General features: G+C 47.0%; 1 protein-coding gene across 2 annotated transcripts; it reads right to left on the bottom strand.

The window, feature by feature from the left end:
• Positions 1-191: 191 nt before the first annotated feature.
• taf2 (TAF2 RNA polymerase II, TATA box binding protein (TBP)-associated factor) lies at positions 192-17,395 on the bottom strand. Of its 2 annotated transcripts, none has more exons than XM_038274860.1 (27): positions 16,807-17,395; positions 16,667-16,721; positions 15,792-15,952; positions 15,414-15,532; positions 15,167-15,308; positions 14,852-15,083; positions 13,008-13,192; positions 12,822-12,935; positions 12,278-12,377; positions 11,454-11,539; positions 11,193-11,328; positions 10,964-11,118; positions 10,766-10,883; positions 10,581-10,690; positions 10,442-10,507; positions 10,235-10,361; positions 9,837-9,962; positions 9,475-9,615; positions 9,269-9,379; positions 8,982-9,175; positions 8,767-8,906; positions 8,388-8,457; positions 8,195-8,304; positions 3,294-3,523; positions 3,029-3,193; positions 1,362-1,464; positions 192-1,292 (listed from the first exon to the last, which is right to left on the bottom strand). In XM_038274860.1, exons 1-27 carry the CDS (start codon positions 16,893-16,895, stop codon positions 1,006-1,008), a joined length of 3,672 nt encoding a protein of 1,223 aa, XP_038130788.1. In that variant the 5' UTR covers positions 16,896-17,395; the 3' UTR covers positions 192-1,005. The 2 variants fall into 2 exon arrangements, with proteins under 2 accessions (XP_038130788.1, XP_038130789.1); XM_038274861.1 differs by having other exon boundaries at positions 10,766-10,880; positions 16,807-17,394.
• Between the last annotated feature and the right edge of the window lie 9,653 nt (positions 17,396-27,048).

Raw genomic sequence — 27,048 nt, forward strand, 5'->3', positions numbered from 1 at the left:
CGCCAGACCCTCTGCCATTACCACCACCCACCAGTCCCTCTGCCACTACCCCTACCTGCCCCTCCGCCATTACCCCCACCCACCAGCCCCTCCGCCGTTACCCCCACCCTCAACCATTCTCCCCACCCGCGATGTGGGGTGGATCTGAAAACTGTGGATCTACAGGAGTCCAGAGCAACAAGAACGACACGTTTATGAAAAAGTAGAATTTAATGATCACAATATTCATGGTTTCAATGACAGAACAGCAGATTTCTATAGAAAATAAAGATAAAACATAAACCCAGTTTTATTCATAACCACCAGTCGGCTCAGAATCTACTGGGTCATCCAGTCCTTGGGGCCGGGGCCCGGTCCTCCGCAGCCCCAACAGAAGAACATGGCCGATGCTACAGGAGGCTAGAAGCAGGATTTCCAGTATCCAATCAGCTCACATAGAGAAGCCAATCAGAGGAAGGGGGCGGGACAATCAACCTGAATGGCTGTTGGTTGATCAGGCGTTACCGCAGACTGACCCAGACCAGTACCAGGATCTGAACAGAACCGCAGACTGGCCCAGACCAGTACCGGAATCTGAACAGAACCTGCTCTGTGGATCTAGTTTGTGTTGGTGTAATACCTGAAGGCCCCATCGGGTGGCGTCTGATTGGCGGCAGAAGCTCGGTTCTGACCCGACATTGGTTCTAAGATCCAGGAAACACTTGCAGAACCCAGCATGAAACCAGAACCTGTGGAGTCCAGTCTGGGTCCGGTTCTACTTCTGCAGAGGTTACCAGAGCAAAGTGGGCCGGACTAAAAGCAGAACTTCTGAACCATCCCACTGCTGAAGGTGATTGGATGAAAATGGAATCCCTGGAACAACCTGAGGAACAAGCCTTGGTTCTGCTGCTCCAAAGAAGATTGCTGCGAGGGGCCCGGCGTCCTGAGCTGGAGACGGGGGGGCCCGGCGCGGCGGCTGGTTCTGTTGGAGCTCCAGAGGGCGGCGTGGCGATGATGTCAGCGGGTTCAGTCGGACAGCGAGGGGGAGCGTAGAGAGCGTCCGCTGGCGGGGCTGTTGCTGAAGGCGTACGGGTTCTCCCTGTCCCTGTCCTTGCTGTCGTGCTTGTGCTTGTGCTTGTGTTTGTGCTTGTGCTTCTTTTTCTTCTTCTTGTGCTCGTGGTGGTGATGGTGGTGGTGGTGGGCGTGGTCTCCTCCGTGCTTGGAGGACAGGGAGGCGGCGTCCTTGGAGAACGGGGCCACAGGTGCGGCCGACATGGACGGCAGGGTCTGCTCCGCCAGCGGGGGCTCCTTACCTGAAAACAGAGGGACGGTGAGCGGAGCGACCCGCAGGCTGGCGTGGCCGGAAAGGGGGCGGAGCCTACCTGGCGTGGACGGGCGCTCCAGCAGGTTGAGGTGATGGTGGATGAAGGCCTGGCTGTCGTGAACCGTCTCCATGTCGATGTCTTCGTCCTCCATGGGGTTAAACTGGAAGACAGACGTGCCGCGGGTTAATGGAGTGGTCCGCACTACTACTGCTACTACAGTAGTACTACAGCACTACTACTGCTACTACAGTAGTACTACAGCACTACTACAGTAGTACTACAGCACTACTACTGCTACTACAGTAGTACTACAGCACTACTACTGCTACTACAGTAGTACTACAGCACTACTACAGTAGTACTACAGCACTACTACTGCTACTACAGTAGTACTACAGCACTACTACTGCTACTACAGTAGTACTACAGCACTACTACTGCTACTACAGTAGTACTACAGCACTACTACTGCTACTACAGTACTACTACTGCTACTACAGTAGTACTACTGCTACTACAGTAGTACTACAGCACTACTACTGCTACTACAGTAGTACTACAGCACTACTACTGCTACTACAGTACTACTACTGCTACTACAGTAGCACTACTGCTACTACAGTAGTACTACTGCTACTACAGTAGTACTACAGCACTACTACTGCTACTACAGTAGTACTACAGCACTACTACTGCTACTACAGCACTACTACTGCTACTACAGTAGCACTACTGCTACTACAGCACTAATATTACAACAGCTACTACGGCGCTACTATTACAGCAGCTACTGCAGCGCTACTACTGCTACTACAGCACTAGTACTACTTCTGGAGTTCTATTACTACTACTGCTACTACAGCTACTGTAGCACTACTACTACTATTACTACAGCACTAATACTACTTCTGGAGTACTATCACTACTACTACTGCTGCTACTACTGTTAAACTGGAGCCGCAGGTTGATGGAGGGGTCAGCACTACTACTGCTACTACAGCTACTACTGGAGTACAACTGCTACTACAGTGCTACTACTACAGCTTCTGGAGTACTACTACTGCTACAATACTACTGCTAAAATACTACTACTACTACTACTACTAATGCTGCAACTACAGTACTACTAATAATATAGTACTACTACAGTAATACTGCTACTTGAGTACTACTACTACTAGTGCTACTACTACTAGAGCACTACTGCTATTACTACTACTACTACTACTACTGGAGTACTATTACTAGTAGAGTAATACTATTACTACTACTACTACTGCCATTGCTAATAGAGTACTACCGCTATTACTAGAGTACTACTGCTACCACTGGAGTAATACTACTACTAGAGTACTATTACTGGAAGAATACTGCTACTAGATTACTGCTGCTACTACTAGAGTACTACCACTACTAAGTATTATGGACAATACTAGAGTACTACTGCCACTAGAGTACTACTACTAGAGTACTGCTACTATTACTAGAGTACTGCTACTAATACTAGAGTACTGCTACTAATACTAGGGTACTTCTAATACTAGGGTAGTGCAATTGGCACTTGACGGGGCTCTAACTGACATGGATAACTGGATACTGAGGACCACCATGTCCAGGGTTCTGACCCGTCCACTTCCATTTTCTGTAACCCAGGGAGGTTCTGGAGCTGTCCGGGGTTCTGACCCGACCAGGCAGCAGTGGGGGAGATGTAGGGCGCCTCTCACCCTGATCTTGTAGCGTCCCGGTCTCCCATCGTCGTCCGTGTGCTGCAGGATCTGTCCCGGTTCCGGGGGGGAACCCAAGGGGGTCTCAGCCTTCCTCTTGAGGCCCTGGGGGGGCTGGCCCACACCGCACACCCCCAGAGAGACGGGATCGGGCTCTTCGTCCACCTGACAGAAACAAACAGCTGTATCATCTGCAGGTCTTTATGCTTCTAATGACACCATGATGTAGCAGGAAGGTTCTGGTTCTGATGAACCAACAACTCACCGCAGAGTAGCTCATCCCCACGCCGTGGACGCCTATACTGGCAGGCGTCTCCATGGCGACGCTGGTGCCCTGCTCAGGCTTAATGGTGGGGTTGAGGACAGCCTTCTTCTCCTTTAGGTTGAGGACCAGGCCCAGCTCTGGCAGCGGAAGGCAGGATGGCCGGGTGAGTCCGAACAGCGTGTAGTAGAGGTTAACGGCGTCGCAGCGCAGGCGCCACTCATGGGCGGTACCTGAGGAAGAGGAGGAACCGACCCGGTTTATCTACCTGAGGAAGAGGAGGAACCGACCCGGTTTATCTACCTGAGGAAGAGGAGGAACCGACCCGGTTTATCTACCTGAGGAAGAGGAGGAACCGACCCGGTTTATCTAGAGGAGCTTTGAGCCGTTGGTTCTGGCAGAAGCTCCATATCAATAAACACCTGTCCCTGCAGACCAACGCTGTCCACAGCTGTCTCTACATACCAACACTGTCCACACCTGTCCCTGCAGACCAACACTGTCCACACCTGTCCCTGCAGACCAACACTGTCCACACCTGTCACTACAGACCAACGCTGTCCACACCTGTCTCTACATACCAACACTGTCCACACCTGTCCCTGCAGACCAACACTGTCCACACCTGTCCCTGCAGACCAACACTGTCCACACCTGTCACTACAGACCAACGCTGTCCACACCTGTCTCTACATACCAACACTGTCCACACCTGTCCCTGCAGACCAACACTGTCCACACCTGTCCCTGCAGACCAACACTGTCCACACCTGTCCCTGCAGACCAACACTGTCCACACCTGTCACTACAGACCAACGCTGTCCACACCTGTCTCTACATACCAACACTGTCCACACCTGTCCCTGCAGACCAACACTGTCCACACCTGTCTCTACATACCAACACTGTCCACACCTGTCCCTGCAGACCAACACTGTCCACACCTGTCTCTACATACCAACACAGTCCACACCTGTACCTAAATATCAACACTGTCTACATCTGTCCCTGTAGAATAACGCTGTCCATACCCGTCTCTAAATACCTACGCTGTCCACACCTGTCTTTACATACCAACGCTGTCCACACCTGTCTCTACATACCACTGTCTACACCTGTCCCTGCATACCAACACTGTGCACACCTGTCCCTGCAGAGTTAGTCTGTCCACAGCTGTCGCTACAGACATACTGTCCACACCCGTCCCTTCAGACCAACACTGTCCACACCTGTCCCTGCAGACCAACACTGTCCACACCTGTCACTACAGACCAACGCTGTCCACACCTGTCACTACAGACCAACGCTGTCCACACCTGTCTCTACATACCAACACAGTCCACACCTGTACCTAAATATCAACACTGTCTACATCTGTCCCTGTAGAATAACGCTGTCCATACCCGTCTCTAAATTCCTACGCTGTCCACACCTGTCTTTACATACCAATGCTGTCCACACCTGTCCCTGCAGACCAACACTGTCCACACCTGTCTCTACATACCAACACTGTCCACACCTGTCCCTGCAGACCAACACTGTCCACACCTGTCCCTGCAGACCAACACTGTCCACACCTGTCCCTGCAGACCAACACTGTCCACACCTGTCTCTACATACCAACACTGTCCACACCTGTCCCTGCAGACCAACACTGTCCACACCTGTCTCTACATACCAACACTGTCCACACCTGTCCCTGCAGACCAACACTGTCCACACCTGTCCCTGCAGACCAACACTGTCCACACCTGTCCCTGCAGACCAACACTGTCCACACCTGTCACTACAGACCAACGCTGTCCACACCTGTCTCTACATACCAACACTGTCCACACCTGTCCCTGCAGACCAACACTGTCCACACCTGTCTCTACATACCAACACTGTCCACACCTGTCCCTGCAGACCAACACTGTCCACACCTGTCTCTACATACCAACACAGTCCACACCTGTACCTAAATATCAACACTGTCTACATCTGTCCCTGTAGAATAACGCTGTCCATACCCGTCTCTAAATTCCTACGCTGTCCACACCTGTCTTTACATACCAACGCTGTCCACACCTGTCTCTACATACCACTGTCTACACCTGTCCCTGCATACCAACACTGTGCACACCTGTCCCTGCAGAGTTAGTCTGTCCACAGCTGTCGCTACAGACATACTGTCCACACCCGTCCCTTCAGACCAACACTGTCCACACCTGTCCCTGCAGACCAACACTGTCCACACCTGTCCCTGCAGACCAACACTGTCCACACCTGTCTCTACATACCAACACAGTCCACACCTGTACCTAAATATCAACACTGTCTACATCTGTCCCTGTAGAATAACGCTGTCCATACCCGTCTCTAAATTCCTACGCTGTCCACACCTGTCTTTACATACCAACGCTGTCCACACCTGTCTCTACATACCACTGTCTACACCTGTCCCTGCATACCAACACTGTGCACACCTGTCCCTGCAGAGTTAGTCTGTCCACAGCTGTCGCTACAGACATACTGTCCACACCCGTCCCTTCAGACCAACACTGTTCACACTTGTCTCTACATACCAACGCTGTCCACACCTGTCCCTGCAGAGTTACTGTCCACAGCTGTCCCTACATACCAACACTGTCCACACCTGTCCCTGGAGACCAACGCTGTCCACACCTGTCTCTACATACCAATGCTGTCCACACCTGTCTCTACATACCAATGCTGTCCACACCTGTCCCTACATACCAACACTGTCCACACCTGTCCCTGGAGACCAACGCTGTCCACACCTGTCTCTACATACCAATGCTGTCCACACCTGTCTCTACATACCAATGCTGTCCACACCTGTCTCTACATACCAATGCTGTCCACACCTTTCTCTACATACCAATGCTGTCCACACCTGTCCCTGCAGACAAATACAGTCCATACCTGTCTCTAAATATCAACACTGTCTACATCTGTCCCTGTAGAATAACGCTGTCCACACCTGTCCCTGGAGACCAACGCCGTCCACACCTGTCCCTGGAGACAAACGCCGTCCACACCTGTCCCTGGAGACAAACGCCGTCCACACCTGTCCCTGCAGACCAGCACTGTCCACACCTGTCTCTATATACCAACGCTGTCCACACCTGTCCCTGGAGACAAACGCCGTCCACACCTGTCCCTGCAGACCAGCACTGTCCACACCTGTCTCTATATACCAACGCCGTCCACACCTGTCCCTGCAGACCAGCACTGTCCACACCTGTCTCTATATACCAACGCTGTCCACACCTGTCCCTGTAGAAGAACGCCGTCTACACCTGTTTCTACAGAACTAAACTCTCCCCAACTGTCGCTGAGCCAGCATGGATAAAGACAGCTAAGACTGTCATTCTCAAACATTCACATAAAATAGTTGGAAACTTTACAGCCTCAGAAGGGCAAGATTTATGTACACAATCAAACCTAGACATGAAATTATGTTTAGTCTATATGTTAGAGCACTGCACTGCAGTCCTGGAGGTTCTGAGTTCAAGCCCCACCCCCACAGACTGCCACTCTGGGTCCCTGAGCAAAGACCCTTAACCCCACTCTGCTCCCTGGGCGCCGCACAATGGCAGCCCACTGCTGAAGAATGTTGTAAATTCTGCATGTCAGCATCTCCCCGCATCAATTAAAACGATCAATCAATCAGCGGTGAAGCCGATGTGAAGCGATCCCATATAAGAGAAACAGGAAGACATTGAGGGAAATCTCAGACGCAGTTTACAAGCTAATTTCAAGGTTTATTCGATGCTCTAACAGCCCGGATGATGGTTCAGAGGTTTTACAGGCGTTTGCTAAACTTGGCAATGTTCTCAACTTTACTACTTTTTATAATAAAGATCAACGCTAATAGATGCTCTGATATTTGGAAGCTATTTCCACTTTAGTTTTTCTAATTTGAGGTCAATTACTTTTTTTAATTAAGCACAAAAGAGCCTTTTTATTTATTATTGTGTGTTTTGGTTTCCCGTTTGGTTCCTGGGATCTTGTTAAAGGTCTAATTCTGACACCCAAAGACAGAATGAGGCAGAAAAGCTTTGATCTGGTTCAAATAAAAGGTTTAAAGTTTAAATGAGTTTATTTTATGCACCCTGTTGATTCTGAAGGTCCTTTTAAAATATTGTGATTATATCCCAGAATTATTGTGATGTAATGTCTGACCTCTGACCACTGGTGCCGGGCTTTCTGGCACCGGGGGTCCGACCGGGCCCCCCAGAACCGATGGCTCCCCATCCTGACCACAGAGACAATGCAGAGCTGGATAAAGGGCCCTCTGCGGCACCAGAGGGTGGCAATAAATCAGCAGCTCCAAGCGTACGGGGCCGACCTTCAGCGGGAAAACATCATCCTGTGAGCGTGTGTTAACAGCGGGGCCAGCTCTCATTACGCACTGTTTAAGCTAACCACAATATTTAAGCTGGCAGCAGCCGGGCCGCCCACCGGTCCGCCGCTAACAACCGGGACCCTCCTCCTCCTCCACTTGGAAACCACAGCTGGCCCCTAGACCTCAGGCCTGGAAGGAAACTGAAGCTGTGAACAAATTTATGATTCTGGACAGGAACCTTGGCGCTGCTGGATGGCCGCGTTAGCAAGCTGGAGGAGCAGCCGACCCCCCGGGAAGAAAAGAAACACTGAAACCTGAGGAGACAATGGGGGAAGAACATGGAGGACGACCAGCAGATAGGAGGCCCCGTAGGAGACTAGGGGAACCAAGAAGGTCCCTGGACTGAACCCTGCAGCAGGACTAACCAATCAGAGGGGAGATCTGCTGTCATTAGTCCCTGAAACCATCAGCTTCCACACTTCTATCATGGGCCCCGCCACCCCCCCAGGGGCCCCTGGTTGTGGTTCCTCTCAGGGCTGCTGCTCCTCACCTGAGTTCATCAGCCTCCACAGCTGATCCACCAGAGCCTCGGTGCACAGGCCAGAGTCGGCTGCCTTGGTGAAGGGGGGGTTCCTACTCAGCATGCCCAGAACCTTGTGTCTACAGGGAGAAGAACACAGCAGGATCGGATCAGAACCTCAGGATTCTACTGGGACCAAAAAGCTGAACAGAACAAGGCTGACCTGACGTAGTGAACTGGGTCGCTTTGGACCAGGTCCAGCAGCCACTGCAGGTCTGTGGAGCTCCTCTCAACTGCAGACAGAGAACACAGCAGATCACTGAGACACAGCAGGAAGAACCACCACAACACCTGAACCCTGGTGTTGCGGACCCAGGAGCCGGGTCGGCAGCCAGGAGCCGGGTCCGCGGCCAGGAGCCGGGTCGGCAGCCAGGAGCCTGATCCACGGCCAGGAGCCAGGTCCGCGGCCAGGAGCCGGATCCGCAGCCAGGAGCCGGATCCTCGGCCTCCATTGAATACAGTTGTTCTTCAAACACCTCGCCTGCCTGAGATCTGAACAGAAAGGTTCTACAACCACCCTGGGAACCGGAACCACTTCCTACCCGTGGTGTAGTCCACTAGAGCCTCCAGCGCAGAAAGACGGACGTCTACGAAGTGTCCGTACTCAGCGTAGGCCCTGAAGAGGGACGGGTCGCTGGGAATGTGACCGTTCTTCTGCAGCTGACGGATGGCCTTCAGGCAGCTGGGGACACAACAATCAGCTTTACTGGTTCTACTGGTCTACTCAGAGAAGCAGAGGGCCCCGTCTGCTCCCTACCTCACAGTGATGGTGTTCCTGAAGCTGGGCAGCAGCTTCTCCATGTTCAGGAAGCGGGTGATCTCCTCCAGGATGAGGCGGACGTCCGGGTTCAGGTTCTCCACGGTCCGGACCTCGTTGTTGATGCTGATGGCCGGAGTCAGTGCGTTGGTCAGCGCCTCGATCAGCTCGGCCCGGTAGTAGTTGTCTGAGAACTGGACACAAGGTGGAGGAGAGGTCAGGAGGTTCTGGCTGACCCAGACGGGCATCAGAACCAGAAAAGGCCCGGTTCTGACCAGTCTGCCTACCTTGTTCTTCCGGTTGTCGTTATACTTGATGAGATCCAGGATGAAGTTGAGAACGTCTTTAGGACACAGGTTCTGCACGTCCCTGAGTAATGCCATGGCAACCGGCATGGTCTGAAACCAACAACACAAAGAGCACAGCTGGTTGGAGGCCTGCAGAACCGGCCGAGTTCTGATGGGTTGGGCATGAACAGAACCACCGTCTGTACCTTCTGCAGGAAGTAGCTCTGGAAGTTGATGAAGTTGTTGGTTCTGACGATGTTGGGGCAGCTCTTACAGCAGAACATTCTGGTGAACAGAGACTTCATGGCTGGTGGACCCTGCCATGTGCTCACCATGGCGTTGGCGATCTGCAGGCAGAACAGAACCGGTCGGTGGGCTAGAGGTAAGTTCAGCTGTGGGGGCGAGGCCCATGTCCTGGATTTCCCTCACAGGGAACCATCTGGGTCATGGTAGGTTGGAGTGAAGTGGACAGGGATCCGGGCAACTGGAACCCGTTCCCCTGCAATGGTCTGGTAGAGGAACTAAGGCACAGCATGGTCGGGTTCTGCTAGTACCGGTAGAGACGTACCTTGGCCAGGCAGAAGCAGGCCTGCATGCGGACCTTGTAGAAACACTGTTCCTGCTCAAGGATGTCCGTCAGAGCTAGTCTGGAGGCGGGGGTGGGGAACTTCTCCAGCGCTGTGATGGCTTCCTCCTAGGAGACAGGAAACAGCTGGGGTAACCATGGAAACGGCCTGGAAAACCTCTACCTCGACTATCATTAGATCTAGGATGGTCCTGACTGAGGAGGTCAGGCTGTCGGGTCTAAGAACCTGGCTGCAAATTTCAGAGTGAGAGAAAAGTTTCTTCATCTAGAGGACGACTTTCTACTTCCCTGGTGTTCATGGATGGATTAAAGCCCGGTACCAGGACCGCCCCGACTGGACCAGTGACCAAGCTGCCGGTCAGAGGCTCCTCCTCGCCTACCTGTGCCACCACGTCCCTCTCGTATCGCAGCTGGTACTGCCACATGAAGTCGGCCTGCTCGAACTCCACCTTCCTCAGGATGGACATGTCCGGGTCGATCCGGATCCACAGCAGAGGAGAGTCGGCGCTGCAGAGGAAAACACAGGACACAAGACATCAGCGCGGGATTCCGACTCCGACGATCATCAGACAGGCTGAAGGTCTTACTCCATAGCAGACAGGTCCATGTCCACTTCTTCTCCATTCATCAGGGGAATCTTCTTCTTCTTGTTCCTGTTCAACAGTCAGAGGGTAAATCCATCAGAGCATAAGTGCAGCAGCGGGACCCTCCAGAACCTTCTGCTACCTTCTGCTCTTGGAGTGGCAGGGGATGTCATGCTTCAGGCTGTTCTCCTCTATCTGCAGCGTGTGGTTGAAGGAGCCATCCAGCTCCTGGACCGTCACCTTGATGGGGCCCTTCGGAGACAGGAGGAGAAGTTAGAGCGGGACACCCCACATTCTGCAGCCCGCCAGCCCGCTCCTGCAGCTCACCACATATTTCTGGGTTCCAGAGGACGTGTAGTCCTGGCGGATCTCCAGCTCCAGAACGTTCCTCTTCCTGTTGAAAGCAAAGCTGCCGAAAAACTTCACCACGCCGCTCTGATCTCTGCTCAGGAGGAGTCAAGGCTGAACGGGCAGGAAGATCTGCTTGGAAAGAAGGGAACATGTGCAGCGGTTCTGGAAGGATACACCCACTGCTTGATCAGAGGGCCGATGTCTTTGCCGGAGACGTTGGAGATGGACTTGAGGAAGGCGTGGGTGGACAGCAGCATCTGGCTCCACATGTGGCTCTGGTACTTCTGAGAGGACGCCGTGCTGGCCAGGCTCAGCAGCTTGTTGAAGACCTTCAGGAGGACAGAGAGGCAGATTGAGATAGGGAGAGCGAGCGGGACAGAACAGTGGAGGGAGCGAGTGGGACCTGCAGCATGAACTCCATGCTTATCCGGTTCTCAATCAGCCTCATCACCAGGTGGGCCTTGCACTGGAACATCCTGAAGTACTCCCAGGATAGAGTGTGGGGGTGCTTGATGGAGAAGTGGAGGTGGGGAGTAGGACTGAAAGAGAGAGAGGCCTGGTCATCACTCTGCTGGACCTAGATCTATGTTCTCAGAGGGAGCTGAGCTTAAGGGTCAATCAAAGGTTGTGTGGTGAGAGGCTGCCGTCACCAGGAGGTCCTTACTTGTCCTTCTCTTTGCCTCCAATGAAGGTGGGGTGCAGCAGAACGCCTCCCATCTTCAGCTCGTATACCACGATCCGGTCCAGCTCCTGGAAAACAACAGCATCTAAATGAACATGTAGGTTAGAGAGGCTGCACCTGCTGGAGGCACATCAGAGCACAGAGTACCGCTACCGCCGGCCTGGTACGGCTACCGCCGGCCTGGTATCGCTACCGCCGGCCTGGTATCGCTACCGCCGGCCTGGTACCGCTACCGCCGGCCTGGTATCGCTACCGCCGGCCTGGTACGGCTGCCGCCGGCCTGGTACCGCTACCGCCGGCCTGGTACCGCTACCGCCGGCCTGGTACCGCTACCGCCGGCCTGGTACGGCTACCGCCGGCCTGGTATCGCTACCGCCGGCCTGGTATCGCTACCGCCGGCCTGGTACCGCTACCGCCGGCCTGGTATCGCTACCGCCGGCCTGGTACGGCTACCGCCGGCCTGGTACCGCTACCGCCGGCCTGGTATCGCTACCGCCGGCCTGGTACGGCTACCGCCGGCCTGGTACGGCTACCGCCGGCCTGGTACGGCTGCCGCCGGCCTGGTACCGCTACCGCCGGCCTGGTACGGCTACCGCCGGACTGGTATCACTACCGCCGGACTGGTATCACTACTACCGGCCTGGTATCACTACCGCCGGACTGGTATCACTACTGCCGGACTGGTATCGCTACCGCAGGCCTGGTACCACCGGCCTGGGGCTGAGGGGGGCTCGGAGAAACCATGAAAGCTGTGGTTCTTTCTGTGGTTCCACGGAACATTGAGCAGAAAGAAAGCAAAGCAGCACCTCTTTGATCCAGTGGCGGTATTCATTGACTCCAAAGGTCTTCTTCAGGTAAAGGCCGTAGATGTAGCCAGAAATGCCCTTCAACACCCACTCATCAGCCCTGCAGGAGGAAACATAGGAGGTGAAAAGGAGGTTTAACAGAGGGAGACTGAGGTTGAACACGGGGAGGAGGAGGTTGAACACGGGGAGGAGGAGGTTGAACACGCGGAGGAGGTTGAACACGGGGAGGAGGAGGTTGAACACGGGGAGGAGGAGGTTGAACACAGGGAGGTTAGTCTGCAGCATTTATTGCCCTCCTGGATCAGGCTGGGAGTTCAGCTTCATCGAGCGCCCTGCAGCCTAAATGAGTGATGAGGTCAGAGGTCATCTCCATGGATTTACGAGGCTGTTAAAATGGCTGCAAACCTCCTGCTGAGCTGAACTTTGTCTACCTCCCTCCTTTTAATCTAACTTTCACTAGTTTGCTCTAACGCAGCAGGTCGGGCCGGTGATCAGACGGTTAATGCTGTGCAGGGCTAACATGATGCAGACAGGTCAGCCTCACCAGGACATCCTGGAGATGAAACAGCCAAAGAACTGCTGGGCCAGGGCCTGAGCCAGACAGCGGCGGGTCTGCGGGGTCTGGTCGATGATGGTAGGGCTGTGCAGCAGGTTGGTGCTAAAACACAAAGGAAACACGTCACAGTTGACCCTGGGACGAGAGGTCAAAAAGCAGCAGCTCTCACCCCACCTGAAGATGCTCATGGAGGCGTAGGACGACACCTGCACGTAGGCCTCATCCACAAACACAGTCTTGAAGCATGAATACGGGTAGCGGCACGTCAGGATCTCCTCGTAGAACTCAAAGATCTCATGCAGGTAGGACATGGAGTGTTTGAGCAGAGGAAGCAGCTGAGGCAGGCAGAAATGGGTCACCTGCAGAACAGAGGACAGCAGCTGAAGCAGCTCTACCATGACACCTGGTGGTCATTACAAGAACAGCAAGAGCAGCTCCACCTGCCCTGCAGGAGCAGTGTCCAAACATCCGCCCCAACCCCAAGATCCCTCCATCGCTATATAGAGTGGGGTCCATCCATCCATCATCATCCATCCATCCATCATCCATCCATTCATCATCATCCATCCATCCATCCATCCATCCATCATCCATCCATCCATCATCCATTCACCAATTATTCATCCATCATTCATCCATCCATCCATACATCCATCAATCCATCCATCATCCATCCATCCATCAATCCATCCATCATCCATCCATCCTCCATCCATCCATCCATCCATACATCCATCCATCAATCATCATCCATCCATACATCCATCCATCCATCATCCATCCATCAATCATTATCCATCCATCAATCATCATCCATCCATCATCCATCCATCCATCCATCAATCCATCCATCATCCATCCATCCATCATCCATCCATCAATCATTATCCATCCATCAATCATCATCCATCCATACATCCATCCATCCATCATCCATCCATCAATCATTATCCATCCATCAATCATCATCCATCCATCATCCATCCATCCATCCATCAATCCATCCATCATCCATCCATCCATCCATCCTCCATCCATCCATCCATCCATCCATCCATCCATACATCCATCCATCATCCATCAATCATCATCCATCCATCCATCATCCATCAATCATCATCCATCCATCATCCATCCATCCATCATCCATCAATCATCCTCCATCCATCCATCCATCCATCCATCCATCCATCCATACATCCATCATCCATCCATCCATCCATCCATCAATCATCATCCATCCATCCATCATCCATCCATCCATACATCCACCATCCATCCATCCATCCATCCATCCATCCATCAATCATCATCCATCCATCAATCCATCAATCATCCTCCATCCATCCATCCATCCATCCATCCATCATCATCCATCCATACATCCATCCATCAATCATCATCCATCCATCATCCATCCATCCATCAATCATCCATCAATCATCCTCCATCCATCCATCATCCATCAATCATCCATCAATCATCCATCCATCATCCATCCATCCATCCATCATCCATCAATCATCATCCATCCATCCATCCATCCATCCATCATCCATCCATCCATCCATCAATCATCCATCCATCATCCATCCATCCATCCATCATCCATCAATCATCCTCCATCCATACATCCATCCATCATCCATCCATCATCCATCAATCATCATCCATCCATCCATCCATCCATTATCCATCCATCCATCCATCCATCATCCATCCATCCATCATCCATCCATCCATCATCCATCCATCCATCATCCATCAATCATCATCCATCAATCATCCATCCATTATCCATCCATCCATCAATCATCATCCATCCATCATCCATCCATCCATCCATCCATCCATCCATCCATCCATCCATCATCCATCCATCATCCATCCATCATCCATCCATCATCCATCCATCTAAAGTGAGTGGAGTTAAAGGGTTGTGAATTGAATCATAAATAAAGATTTGTCCATCAAGCACGGCTGAATGAAGCTGCTTCTGACTGAATCTGGGTACACACCTCGTGCATGTAGGGGTCTACCAGGATTTCAAAGGGCCCCACAGCCAGGGAGATGTTGGGGGCCGCAGTGGGGATGGGGAGGACGTAGTGGAAGGTCTTCTTCCTCATGTCGTGGGTGTAGATGGTCTCCATCAGGTCCCCACAGGACACGGCCACCATGGATGCATCCACAGTGAACTCCAGCTTCCAGGTACACAGCTCTGAATAGGAGTCCACACAGGGGAACCAGAACCTGGGGGAGGAGGAGACACGGTGAGGGCAGGAGACTGTGGGACATGGAAACATTGCAGGATGTGCTTCAACTTCCCGTCTCACCTGGTGGAGTTCTGGTATCCAAAGGAGAAGACGTGGGCCCCCCTCTCCGCCATGCTGCCCTCCACATCAGGAACAACAAAGTGGAGCCCCCCTTTGGGCTGGTCCAGGGAGAACTCGATGTAAACCTTCAGCACCTTCAGATCTGGACACAGGCAGGAACAACCTCAGATAGCCCCCAGAGTGGGAGCGGCGCCGCCAGCCTGACCTGCTGCAGGTCATGTTGAAGGCAGTGGAGCCATGGTCTCACCGTCTCCCTGCTTCCAGAGCTCAGAGGGAACTTTGATCACCAGTTCTCCGTTCCCAGCATCCGGGTCCACTGCACTGACCGCCGCCGTGTAGGCACTGGAGAAGTAGTTCAGGTTCCGCCTGTTCACACACAGAGCAGGCGGAGCTTAAAGCAGCTCCTTCTACACCTGAGGTCAAACTGAGGAGATGACCTCCTCCTCCTCTGGCTCCTCCCATTGCTCCAACACAGCCAGAAACTACCAACTACCTCCGCCATCTCTGATGCGTTTGGTTCTGGTCAGCTAATAACCAGCCAGTCAGCCATTATAACCTGACCTGGCCTACCACCCAGATGGAGCTGAAGCCCCGCCCCCTCTGCCACAGGGCTGCTTCTACTCACTGCTTGGACTCGCTGTGGCACACCTCCAGGGTGGGGTCATTGTAGATGAACGGTGCCTCCAGCTCGTTGACTCTCACCCTGTAGATGCGACACTGTTTGCTGTTGAGCTTGATCCGGTTCAGGTTGACCACAGTGGGGAAGATGGTCAGCTCCACGTAGCCCTGCAAGATGGAGGACAGCAGGTCACAGCCACAGCTTCACCAGACCTGAGGTCTTCTTCATCTGCTCAGCTAGAAGCTGGGGAATATTCCTCTGGAGGATGTAGTGATGACCTCTCTGTATCACAGATCTCCACCTCAGTGGATAAGAGGTGGTTGCCCTAACCCTAGGCAACAGGAAGTGCCTACCAACATGTTGATAGGCAACAGGAAGAGCCTACGACCATGATCTACTGACTATTATCTATCATCTCCATTATCTTTATTTTTCTAGAAGAGTTCTCTATGTTCAGAAGTCTGCTGAATAAATCAGAAAATGAAGCATGGTGATTGGCTGTAAGGAGGGCGGAGCCAGAGGACACTGAAAACCTGCTGCTGACCAGGGAGAATGTTGCTATGGTAACAGAAAGAGGAAACTGTGAAACTTTTTAGAAAGGTTCCCAGATTCCAGGTTTAGAACAGTTTTCAATAACAGAGCTATAATGTTTTAGCTCTTTGTTTATCTAGGATGATATTTATATTGTTGTTTATTGTTGCTTGTTTGCTTATCTTTCAAATCAGTCAGTCCTTTATTCAATACCCTTTGTTTGATAAAAAAAAAAAAGATCAGTGGGATCGTTAGGACTGTTTGTATTAATTTATCCTTCAACCATCCCTTCTGTCTGGGATGTTTCCTGTTGGAAGGTCAGATGGTCCCAGAGGAGAGGAGCTACTCACAATGACAGACTTCCTCTGGAAGTTGATGTTGTTGATGCACACCACCTGGTGGGTCGTAGAGACATTAAACAGAAGCCAGTTAGATCATCAGCCTGAAGGTTCAGACTGGTTACAACACCAACAGCCAGAAAAATACTCATAATTTAAAAGGCCGAGGGCTCTCAAATCCTTTGTCTTTCTTCCGGTTCATCTTTGCTGCCTGTTGTTGGAGAGTTAAGGTCATCAACATCCGCGACGTTCCTCCTCATGGAGAGCTGACAGCTATCCGCCGAGCTGAGGCTGCTCTCTCATACGGCGGGCAGGTCGCTACTGCTGCTAGCCGCTGCTGCTAGCCGCTGCTGCTCCCTGCTAGTCGCTGCTGCTGCTAGCCGCTGCTGCCTGCAAGCCGCCGTGGTCTCCCCTCGGTCCGTGTTCAGTGTTTGCCCTCAAACTGCCCAGAGAAGCGCTGAACTCCGGCCGGAGGACAGCAGGTCGGTCCACACACTGCTCCAGGGAGCAGAAATCGGATGCTAACAGCGATGTAGCAGCGGCTCTTCCGCCATTTTGCTTTTAACAAGGATTAACCGTTTATTTTTAAACCACTTGCACAATCCGGAAATCTTACAATCAAAATAAATGCATGATAAATAAGCATCAAAAGTATAACTTATTATTATTAATAGCAGCGGTACAAAATAAAGCCCGAGTAAAAACAGGAACTGCGTCAAAAGGGGCGGAGCCTAAACAGGACAAGGAAGTCTTCTTCTTCTTCTTGTCGAGTTTTATGGCGGTTGGCAACAAACTGTTAGTAGCATTACCGCAACTTACTGGTATGGAGTGTGGTTCGTGATGGTTTAAATATTTATCCTGATACATTCTACCAGTGGCGGCCGGCCCATAGGGGGCGCTGGGGCACCGCCCTCCCTGATAAGAAGACAGAAACGTAAAATATATTTTTAGAAATTAACTCATAAATGTCAGTTTTACTCTCTAGACTGTGTACCTATAAGCAAAACAAATTATATAAACTACATTTCCCTATCTACTGTCATTAATTTGTGGATTTCCACAGACAGACTCCTACCGTCTCTGTTCCTGGGGCGCTGATCAGACAGCCCCACATTTGCAGAGAATCTGTCAATCATGTACTATTGCTAGGTGAATTTAATGGCCAATCAGCGTCTCAGAACTTTATGGTATTGGGGCGCTGAAAATACTGCGCTTTAACAGGCTTCTGAACCCAAGCGCAGGTGCAGACAGTTAGAGGGAAGATGGCGAATGTAACGAACGAGATGCAGCTTCCACCAAATTCGGTGAGATCCTTATTTATCTACCCGTTTGCCAGAAGAATATCCCTGTTGTAGGATATGAACATTTCATGTCATGGTTATTGTGACTGTGACGAATCCACCTCGTCGCTTAAAACAACCTCTCTAACTTTGCGCGCCACACACACATTCCTGTTATACTGTGTTTGTGAGGACCAATCCGCTCGCGCTGAGCCCAGTAGCTCCATGAACTTAAAACACACAAGCTGTTCCTGGTTACCTGCTGGCGTATTGAGGGTGCACACTTAATATTTCAGTGGGGTTAGCCGTGTGTGTGTGTGTGTGTGTGTGTGTGTGTGCTACGGGGACTTGTCATCTTCAGTCTGGCTGCGTCTTTGCTGGGTTCAAACCCAGTTTGGTGTAATTGAATAAGTCAATGAATCTGTGTAAAAGAATTAAGTTGTAAAAATTATTTGTTTTTGTACATCAATTGTTTGTGGAGGTAATATATGGACAAAACTGATTTATGAGAAGAAATCAGAAATAAGAGAGCCTGAGGTGAGGGGCTTAAACTATTTAATGAGGGCTGTGGGAAGAAAAGCGGCAATTTTTGTTTTCTGTTTCTTTGTTACATTGCTGGTAACTGGAGGGAGGCTGAGGCCCAGAGTATCTTGTATGTTTAGTTTCTTTTGCACCCTGTTTTGAGTTTTTGAGCTCAATAAATCACCAACACCGGTAACCTGACTGAGACTGGATTCTTGGAGGCCAAAGAACCCCGTCACAGTGACCCAAATCATCACTGTTACTGTTATTATATAGTAAATTAAATCATTACTGTTAAATTGTATGTATTGTCCAATTGTTTATTTGAATTCTTGTTCCGGATTAGTTGGAGACATACACTAGGCTATATCAGCCCCACCAAAAATATTTTTCACCAGCCGCCACTGCATTCTACCCTAACTTCTTCTAAACATACATTCACACATTCACACTTAAAAATATATACATATTTGTGCACAGCTTTGTATATCATCCCTTCACTCACAAACACACTTACTATAATTAAATTCTATGGAATAATTTCGTTTTCTTTAGAAATCGAATAATTATTTGTATGTGTTTACTCCCTAAATTTTTCCTCAGTATATCTAATAAATTAACCTTCTCCTTAATGTCTTCAAACTCTCTTCTCATATATCTTCTCTCTCTTTCATAATTATGACATTCTAATATAACATGTTCTATGGTTTCATATTTATCACAGAAATCACATTTGCCCGTTTTATGTTTTTGTATTTTAAAAAGTGTATAATTAAGTCCTGTATGACCAAATCTTAACCTTGTTATCACTCTTTCCTCCTTTCTATTTCTTCTTCCATTTCTTCTTTCTCCTACCATCTTCTGAATTTTATAAAACCATCTTCCTGTTTTATCTTCATCCCACCAAATTTCCATAAGTTTCTCTTTAATAATACTCTTTCCTTCTGATTTACTTATTTTAACTATAAAACTAATGAAAATGTTTAATTGCCCTTTTTGCCATTTTATCTGCCCTCTCGTTTCCTTCTACCCCAATATGTGCTGGAACCCACACAAATGTAACTATCAGCCCCATGTTTCGTATTCTGAACAGTGTATGATTTATTTCTAATAAAATGTCCATCCTACTATCGGTTTGGTTATTTTTTAAACTTAACAATGCAGAGCTTGAATCTGAACATATTATTGTTTTTAATGGTTTTACGTCTTCTACCCATTGTAACGCTAATAATATTGCCAACATTTCTCCTGCGTATTTCTCCTGCATTTCTCCTGTACCACAGGGATCAGTGCTAGGACCAATTCTCTTTACTTTATACATGCTCCCAATTGGTAGAGTTATTAGACAGCATGGGATTAATTTTCACTGTTATGCTGATGATACCCAGCTATATCTGTCTATAAATCCAGATGAAGCTAACCCATTACATAGATTACAGGCATGTCTTGAAGACATAAAAACCTGGATGACTCTTAACTTTCTGCTTCTGAATGCAGACAAAACAGAAGTTATAGTCTTTGGACCAGAGTCTCTGAAAAAGAAGCTGATTAGTCAGTCACTTCATTTGGATGGGATTAAACTGATTTCAGATAATAAAGTAAAAAATCTTTGTTTTTTTTTATCAGGACCTGTCATTTAAATCCCATATCAAAGAGGTTTCTAGAATTTCCTTCTTTCATCTGAGGAACATTGCAAAAATTAGAAATATCCTGTCCAGGGGTGATGCTGAGAAACTAGTCCATGCATTTGTTACTTCAAGGCTGGACTATTGTAATTCTTTACTATCAGGAAGTCCACAAACTGTAGTTAAAAGCCTTCAGCTGATCCAAAATGCTGCAGCCAGAGTTCTAATGAAAATGAAAAAGAGAGATCATATCTCGCCTATCCTGGCTTCTCTTCATTGGCTTCCTGTTAAATCAAGAATAGAATTTAAAATCCTCCTTCTCACATATAAAGCCTTAAATGGCCAAGCTCCATCTGATATCAGAGATCTGATTGTTCCTTATGTTCCTAACAGAGCACTTCGCTCTCAATCTGCAGGTTTACTAGTGGTTCCTAGAATTTCTAAAAGTAGAAAGGGAGGCAGATCTTTTAGTTATCAGGCTCCTCTCCTGTGGAACCAACTACCAGTTTTAGTCCGTGAGGCAGACACCCTGTCTACTTTTAAGGCTAGGCTTAAAACTTTCCTTTTTGATAAAGCTTATAGTTAGGGTGGCTCAGGTTATCCTGAGCTATCTCTATAGTTATGCTGCTATAGGCTTAGACTTTTGGAGGACATAGGGACCCCCATTTCATCATTCTGCTTCATTCTCTCTCTGTTCTCCCACTCTGCAGAATCTGTTAGTTCAATCTCTAACCTTCTGCTCTCTCTGCTTTTCCTCAGAGTAGCTTTGCCTCGTCTGTTCCTGTTTGGCTGTGACGTCATCCTGGAAAGAAGCATCAGCTGTGCTGCTTCTATCAACACCCTTGTTAATAGATGTTGGAGATCGGCCTGTTTTCCAGTGTGGTCCTGTTTCTCTGACCGTGACTGAGTAGATGTGCTCTCTTCGTCCTCTGGCATGGGAGCTGCCTTGGAGCTCGTCTGCCTGGCTGTGTGTTTCCTGGACGGGGCCGCCTTTTACAGCTGCTTTTTGTATCTCTGCTTCTGTCTCCTTGAACCCCAGTCGGCCTCGGCAGATGGCCGCTCACACTGAGCCTGGTTCTGCTGGAGGTTTCTTCCTGTTAAAAGGGAGTTTTTCCTCTCCACTGTCGCTACAAGCATGCTTAGTGTGGGGGATTGTATTTGAGTCAATGAGTCAATGCAATCAACTGGTTTTCCTTAGATAGAAAACTTTGTATCAATTTGACTGTATGATCTGGTTGAACTGTAAAGTGCCTTGAGATGACATGTGTTGTGAATTTGGCGCTATATAAATAAACTGAATTGAATTGAATTGTATACTGATAATCCATCTGTAATTTTTTTTCCTATTTTTATATTGAATTCTGGTACAACAAATGCTATTCCTAGTTTCTCAGTTATTTTTGATGCATCAGTATAAATTTGAATATATTGATAATAACTGTCTAAATGTAACTGTACTAAATTAATATCTACCGTGTACGATTTATCTTGTTTCTTTTCCATTAGTGACATATCTACTGTTGCTTCTGGTAGAATCCAGGGAGGTATAATTGATATTGGTGTTGTTTGACTAATTTCTAAACTATTAATTTTAAATTTTTTATTTTATTTTCAATTGTCCATCCAAAACTCCTCATTTCTTTCTTTTCTTTTTCCCAGCATGGATTTAAAATGTCCAAAGTTGGGTGATCCCCATTATTTCCTTGTAAATTTAACCAGTAATTAATTTCTAATTTTGTTCTTCTTAAATCTAATGGCATTTCTCCCATTTCTATTTCTAATGCTGCTGTTGGTGTGGTTTTAAATGCTCCAGTACATAATCTTAGTGCCTGATGTTGGATAATGTCTAATTTGTTTAGATGTGTTTTAGCTGCTGAACCGTACCCTAAACAACCAAAGTCTATGTTGGATCTTATCATACTTGTGTAAATCTGTTTTAGTGATTTCCTCTCTGCTTCCCAGTCACTGCCAGCCAAACATCTCAAAATATTCAAGATTTTCTTACATTTATCAACAACTTTTTGTATATGTATATGCCATTTTAATTTTTCATCAAACCATAATCCTAAAAATTTTATACACTTTACCTGCTCTAACTCTTGTTTGTATAATTTTAATTTTATTTCCTTGTTTATTTTTTTCTGAGTAAATAACATTACTTTTGTTTTATCAACTGAGAACTTAAATCCCCATTGCAATGCCCATTTCTCTATTTCAATAATAACCTTTTGTAATTTTTTAACAATAAAATCAAAATTTTTCCCTCGTTTCCAAACAGCTCCATCATCTGCAAATAGTGAACACCCCATGTCTTTTTCAATATCTTTAAATACGTAATTTATCATAGTTGAGAACAATAGTGGACTTATAATACTCCCCTGTGGAGTTCCATTTTCTACTATATATTTTCCTGAAGTAGTTTCTCCTATTCTAACTTGTATTTTCCTACCAGTTAAAAAGTCTTTAATCCATTTAAATATTCTCCCTTTAATACCAAACTTGTATAATTTAATTAATAATCCATCCACCCACATCATGTCATATGCCTTTTCTATATCAAAGAATACAGCCACTACACTTTCTTTATTTACTTGTGCTCTTCTAATTTCGTGCTCTAAACAGAGCGTTGGATCGTTAGTGCTCCTCCCTTTTGGAAAACCACTTTGATATTTTGATATATATCCTTTACTATTTAGATAATATACTAGTCTATTATTAATCATTTTTTTCCATTATTTTACATAAATTAGATGTTAAGGCTATTGGTCTGTAGTTTTCTGGGTTTGAATGATCTTTTCCTGGTTGGACAAGGAAGTCTTCTTCTTCTTCTTCTATTGAGTTTTCTGGCAGTTTGCATCCTGTGTGCATTACCGCCATCAACTGGACGGAGATGTGATTCAGAAATATAATGCCTATATATCTTTATATCTTCATGAAACTAAATTCTATCTATACTTACACACACGCACATACACACACTAAATTCTCCCAGCTAATTCTGTATCTTTTAAATATTTAATAAGTGCTTTAATTATCTTATCTGATTGATGCTTCCCTAATAAATCAGCCATCTTTACTGAACTCCCCATTACCCTTTCCAGTTCTTTCCTCTCTTTTATATATTTGCTACAATAGATCAACACATGTTCTACTCCTTCGATTTCTCCACAATAACAACAATTACCCGTTGGATGTTTCCCTATTATTTTTAGACCTGCATTTAAACTGGTATACCCAATCCTTAACCTGTTTATCCATATTTCCTCTCTTCTACTCATTATACTGTTATATCTTATGCTAATATCTTTATGTATTTTATATAAATGTCTTCCTTTTTCTTCTAAATTCTATCTCTTCTGCCATACCTTATTTATTTTATCTTTAATAATTACTTTTATTTCTGTTCTACTTAGCGGGACATCATATTCAATTTCTCCTACCTTAACTGCTTCTTTAGCTAACTTATCTACTTTTTCATTACCTAAAATTCATTTGTGTGCTGGAACCCATGTTAATTGAATACTTATATTTTGTTGCCTTATACCATACATTAAATAACTGACTTCATCTAAAAGATCCTTACAGCTTTCAGATTTTCCACTTTTAAAACTAGTCAGGCAAGACATTGAATCTGAACAGATAACTACATTTCTAGGCTTCACCTCCAGCACCCATTGCAATGCCAAAATAATTGCCAACATCTCTGCTGAAAAAATTGATAAATTATCTGTTGTTCTTCTCTTGATAGAAATATTTTCTTTTGGTATATATATATACTGCTACTCCTGTTGGACAAGGAAGTCTTCTTCTATTGTTTTATTTTTTAAAATGATAGGCACATTACCGCCACCTTCCAGATTGGAGTATGGATCAAACATTAATGTCCGTTCTGGTAAGACGTTGTTCTATGAGCTTTATTTAAAAAGAAGAAATTCCTACAATCACTAGACCTTCAGTCACTGAGTAAAATACAAAATTAGGAATTAACCGCACCATAAAAAAATTAATTAAACAATGCAATTGGCAAATTAAAGTCAAACAAGAGCCCAGGGGCAGATGGCTTTCCAAATGAGTGGTATAGAATTTTAAAGTAAGACCTTTCCCCAGTAATGTTATTTGTGATTTTCGTCAACGAGACTATGACCAGACGAAATTTACGCGCCATGGACGAATGGACATTAAGAAATGTTATTGTTTATGATTAATTTGTAATTGTTAATATTAAGAGCAGCCTTTAATGCTATCTTAGACATTATTGGCTTTGTTCAAAATGTGAATAGTCCCACACATTCTCATCTTCATACTTTGGATCTTGTGCTGACATACGGCATAGAATGTGAAGAAATAACAGCATTTCCTCACAACCCTGTCCTCTCTGACCACTTTCTAATAACCTTCAGGATTACTTTAACAGAGTTCTCCTCCCCCAAAAGAAGGTTAAATTTTAGTAGATCTTTATCAGATAGTGCAGTTATAAATTTTAAAAAATGTGCTTCACTTTCTCTCTCCTCTGTGTCACTGAGCAGTGCTGCAGAGTGCAAAAGCATAGCTTATTCCCCTTCACAGGTTGATGATTTTGTTGATGGGGTTGCTAGTTCTCTGCGTACTGCCTTAGACAACGCAGCTCCTTTGAAAATGAAATCCGTTAAAAATAGAAACCTTGCTCCTTGGTTTAATGCAGAGCTGCGTACTTTGAAGCCAAATGCTAGGAAACTGGAGAGAAAATATCACTCCACAGTGTCATGTTCTTTTTAAGGAATCTGACCCACATGCAGGAAACCACTCAGAGAACCAGAGAAAATGTTTAGCAGGTTTATTGAAAGCACAATGAGTTTAATCCAGTGTTACTCAGAACGCTGGTGAACCGGAACTGGAAGTGAGAAGGGAAGTTCAGTGTTTAGTTCAGGCTCAGTGGGAAACTTGAGCGACGACTTGCAAAAACAGAGACTGAAACGGGACTCACGTTTCCAGGGAAAAGGTGTCTTTCCCAGAATCCAGTTGGTGTGGGTTATTCCTGAACTTGGTTGACTCGTTGGAGGGCGGACAGGGTTTACTCGGGTTTGGTTGGTTCCTGAGGAGCGATGGAGCTGACTGCCACTTAAATTTCCTGAAGTACTTAAGTTCGTGTGGAGATTTATCCCCTGCTCAGTGTGAAGCTCAAAAGATCCTTCCAAGGGGGAGAAGGCCAAAACATCCAGTTTGCAGGATGACTTCCTGACAAAAACAGTAAGGTTAGGGCTCAGGGAGACAAAGACTCAGTTAGACTCTGCTAAACTCAGCTTGGCAAGAGTACCCAAAACTGGCAAACACGAGGTAGTGGCAGTCAGCAGCTTAAGAGTCCTCAGATAATGAGAACCAGGCGCCATCTGGTGGTGAAGGGAGAAAACACAAACACACAACCCACACAAACTGGATTCCTAACACACAGGCCTACAGAAATCCTACCTATTCTGGAAAAATAGTTTACTGCTGTATAACAAGACCCTTTGTAAAGCAAGAGCAGCATACTTCTCCTCATTAATAGAGGACAATAAGAATAATCCTAGATTTCTTTTTAATCCAGTTGCCAAACTCACCCAGAGCCATAGCTCTGTTGAACCGTCCATTCCACCTGCTCTTAGCAGCAAGGATTTTATGGGATTCTTTATAAATAAGATTAATCTTATTAAAAATAAGATCATTAGCACTCCTCTATCCGCGATTGTACCTGAGGTAGTCATGGAATCTGAACGGGGTTTAGACTGCTTTGATCCAGTTGAACTTTCTGAATTAGCAAAATTATTGTCTTCATCTAAGCCTTCAACTTGGATGTTAGATCCAGTTCCAACCAGGTTATTTAAGGAGGTATTCCCTTTGATCTCCTCCTCCATTTTAGATGTGATTAATCTATCTCTGTTACAGGGATATGTACCTAAAGCTTTTAAGGCTGCTGTAATTAAACCTCTGCTTAAGAAACCGTCTCTTGACCCAGATGACTTGGTCAATTATAGACCTATATCCAATCTTCCTTTCTTATCTAAATTTCTTGAGAAAGTAGTTGCCAAACAAGTGTGCGATCACTTCCACCCTAATGAACTTTCTGAAGAGTTTCAGTCTGGCTTTAGAGCTCATCATAGCACTGAAACAGCTCTGGTGAAAGTCACTAATGATATTCTCATGGCCTCAGATAATGGACTTGTATCTGTGCTCGTCCTGTTGGATCTCAGTGCTGCATTTGATCCAGTTGACCATAATATTCTTTTAGAAAGACTTGAATATTTTGTTGGAATTAAAGGAACAGCACTAGACTGGTTTAAATCTGATCTATCTGATCGAATTCAGTTTGTTCATGTTAATGATAGATCTTCCTCATGCTCAAAGGTTATCTGTGGAGTACCACAGGGATCAGTGCTAGGACCAATTCTCTTTACTTTATACATGCTCCCAATCGGTAGAATTATTAGACAGCATGGGATTAATTTCCACTGTTATGCTGATGATACCCAGCTATATCTGTCTGTAATCCAGATTAAAGGAACTGTTTCTGTTGAGGATAATGAAATGAACAACACTGTACCAGATGCTTAAAGGAATAGTGCACCCAAAAAATGATTAGCCTTCATTTTCTACTCACCCCCATGCTGAACAACACTCTGGAGTACTTTTTTGATATCTCAAATGCATCTGGAGATCTGGGAGACTTCTTGCTGTCTGCTGACATTTAAATAATGGAGGTCTACGGAGCCCGAGACAGAAAGGTCCATAAAAGTCCACAAAAAACGTGTCAATATTCCTCCATACTGCTCGTCCAATGTATTCCAAGTGTCCTGAGTGGGTAGCGTCCATAATTTACTCGAAATGAAGTCATTTAGAATGTTTTTAGAGCATAAACAGTAGTGTAAAGGATTTCCTGAAAGCACGTTTACGACGCTACGGAAACCGCGGCAGACCAAACCAGATGAAAGTGCGCATTCAGCTCGGCAAAGAA

This window comes from Cyprinodon tularosa, unplaced genomic scaffold (assembly GCF_016077235.1).
Source record: "Cyprinodon tularosa strain WSP-4 unplaced genomic scaffold, ASM1607723v1 ctg935, whole genome shotgun sequence".
Lineage (NCBI taxonomy): Eukaryota > Metazoa > Chordata > Actinopteri > Cyprinodontiformes > Cyprinodontidae > Cyprinodon > Cyprinodon tularosa.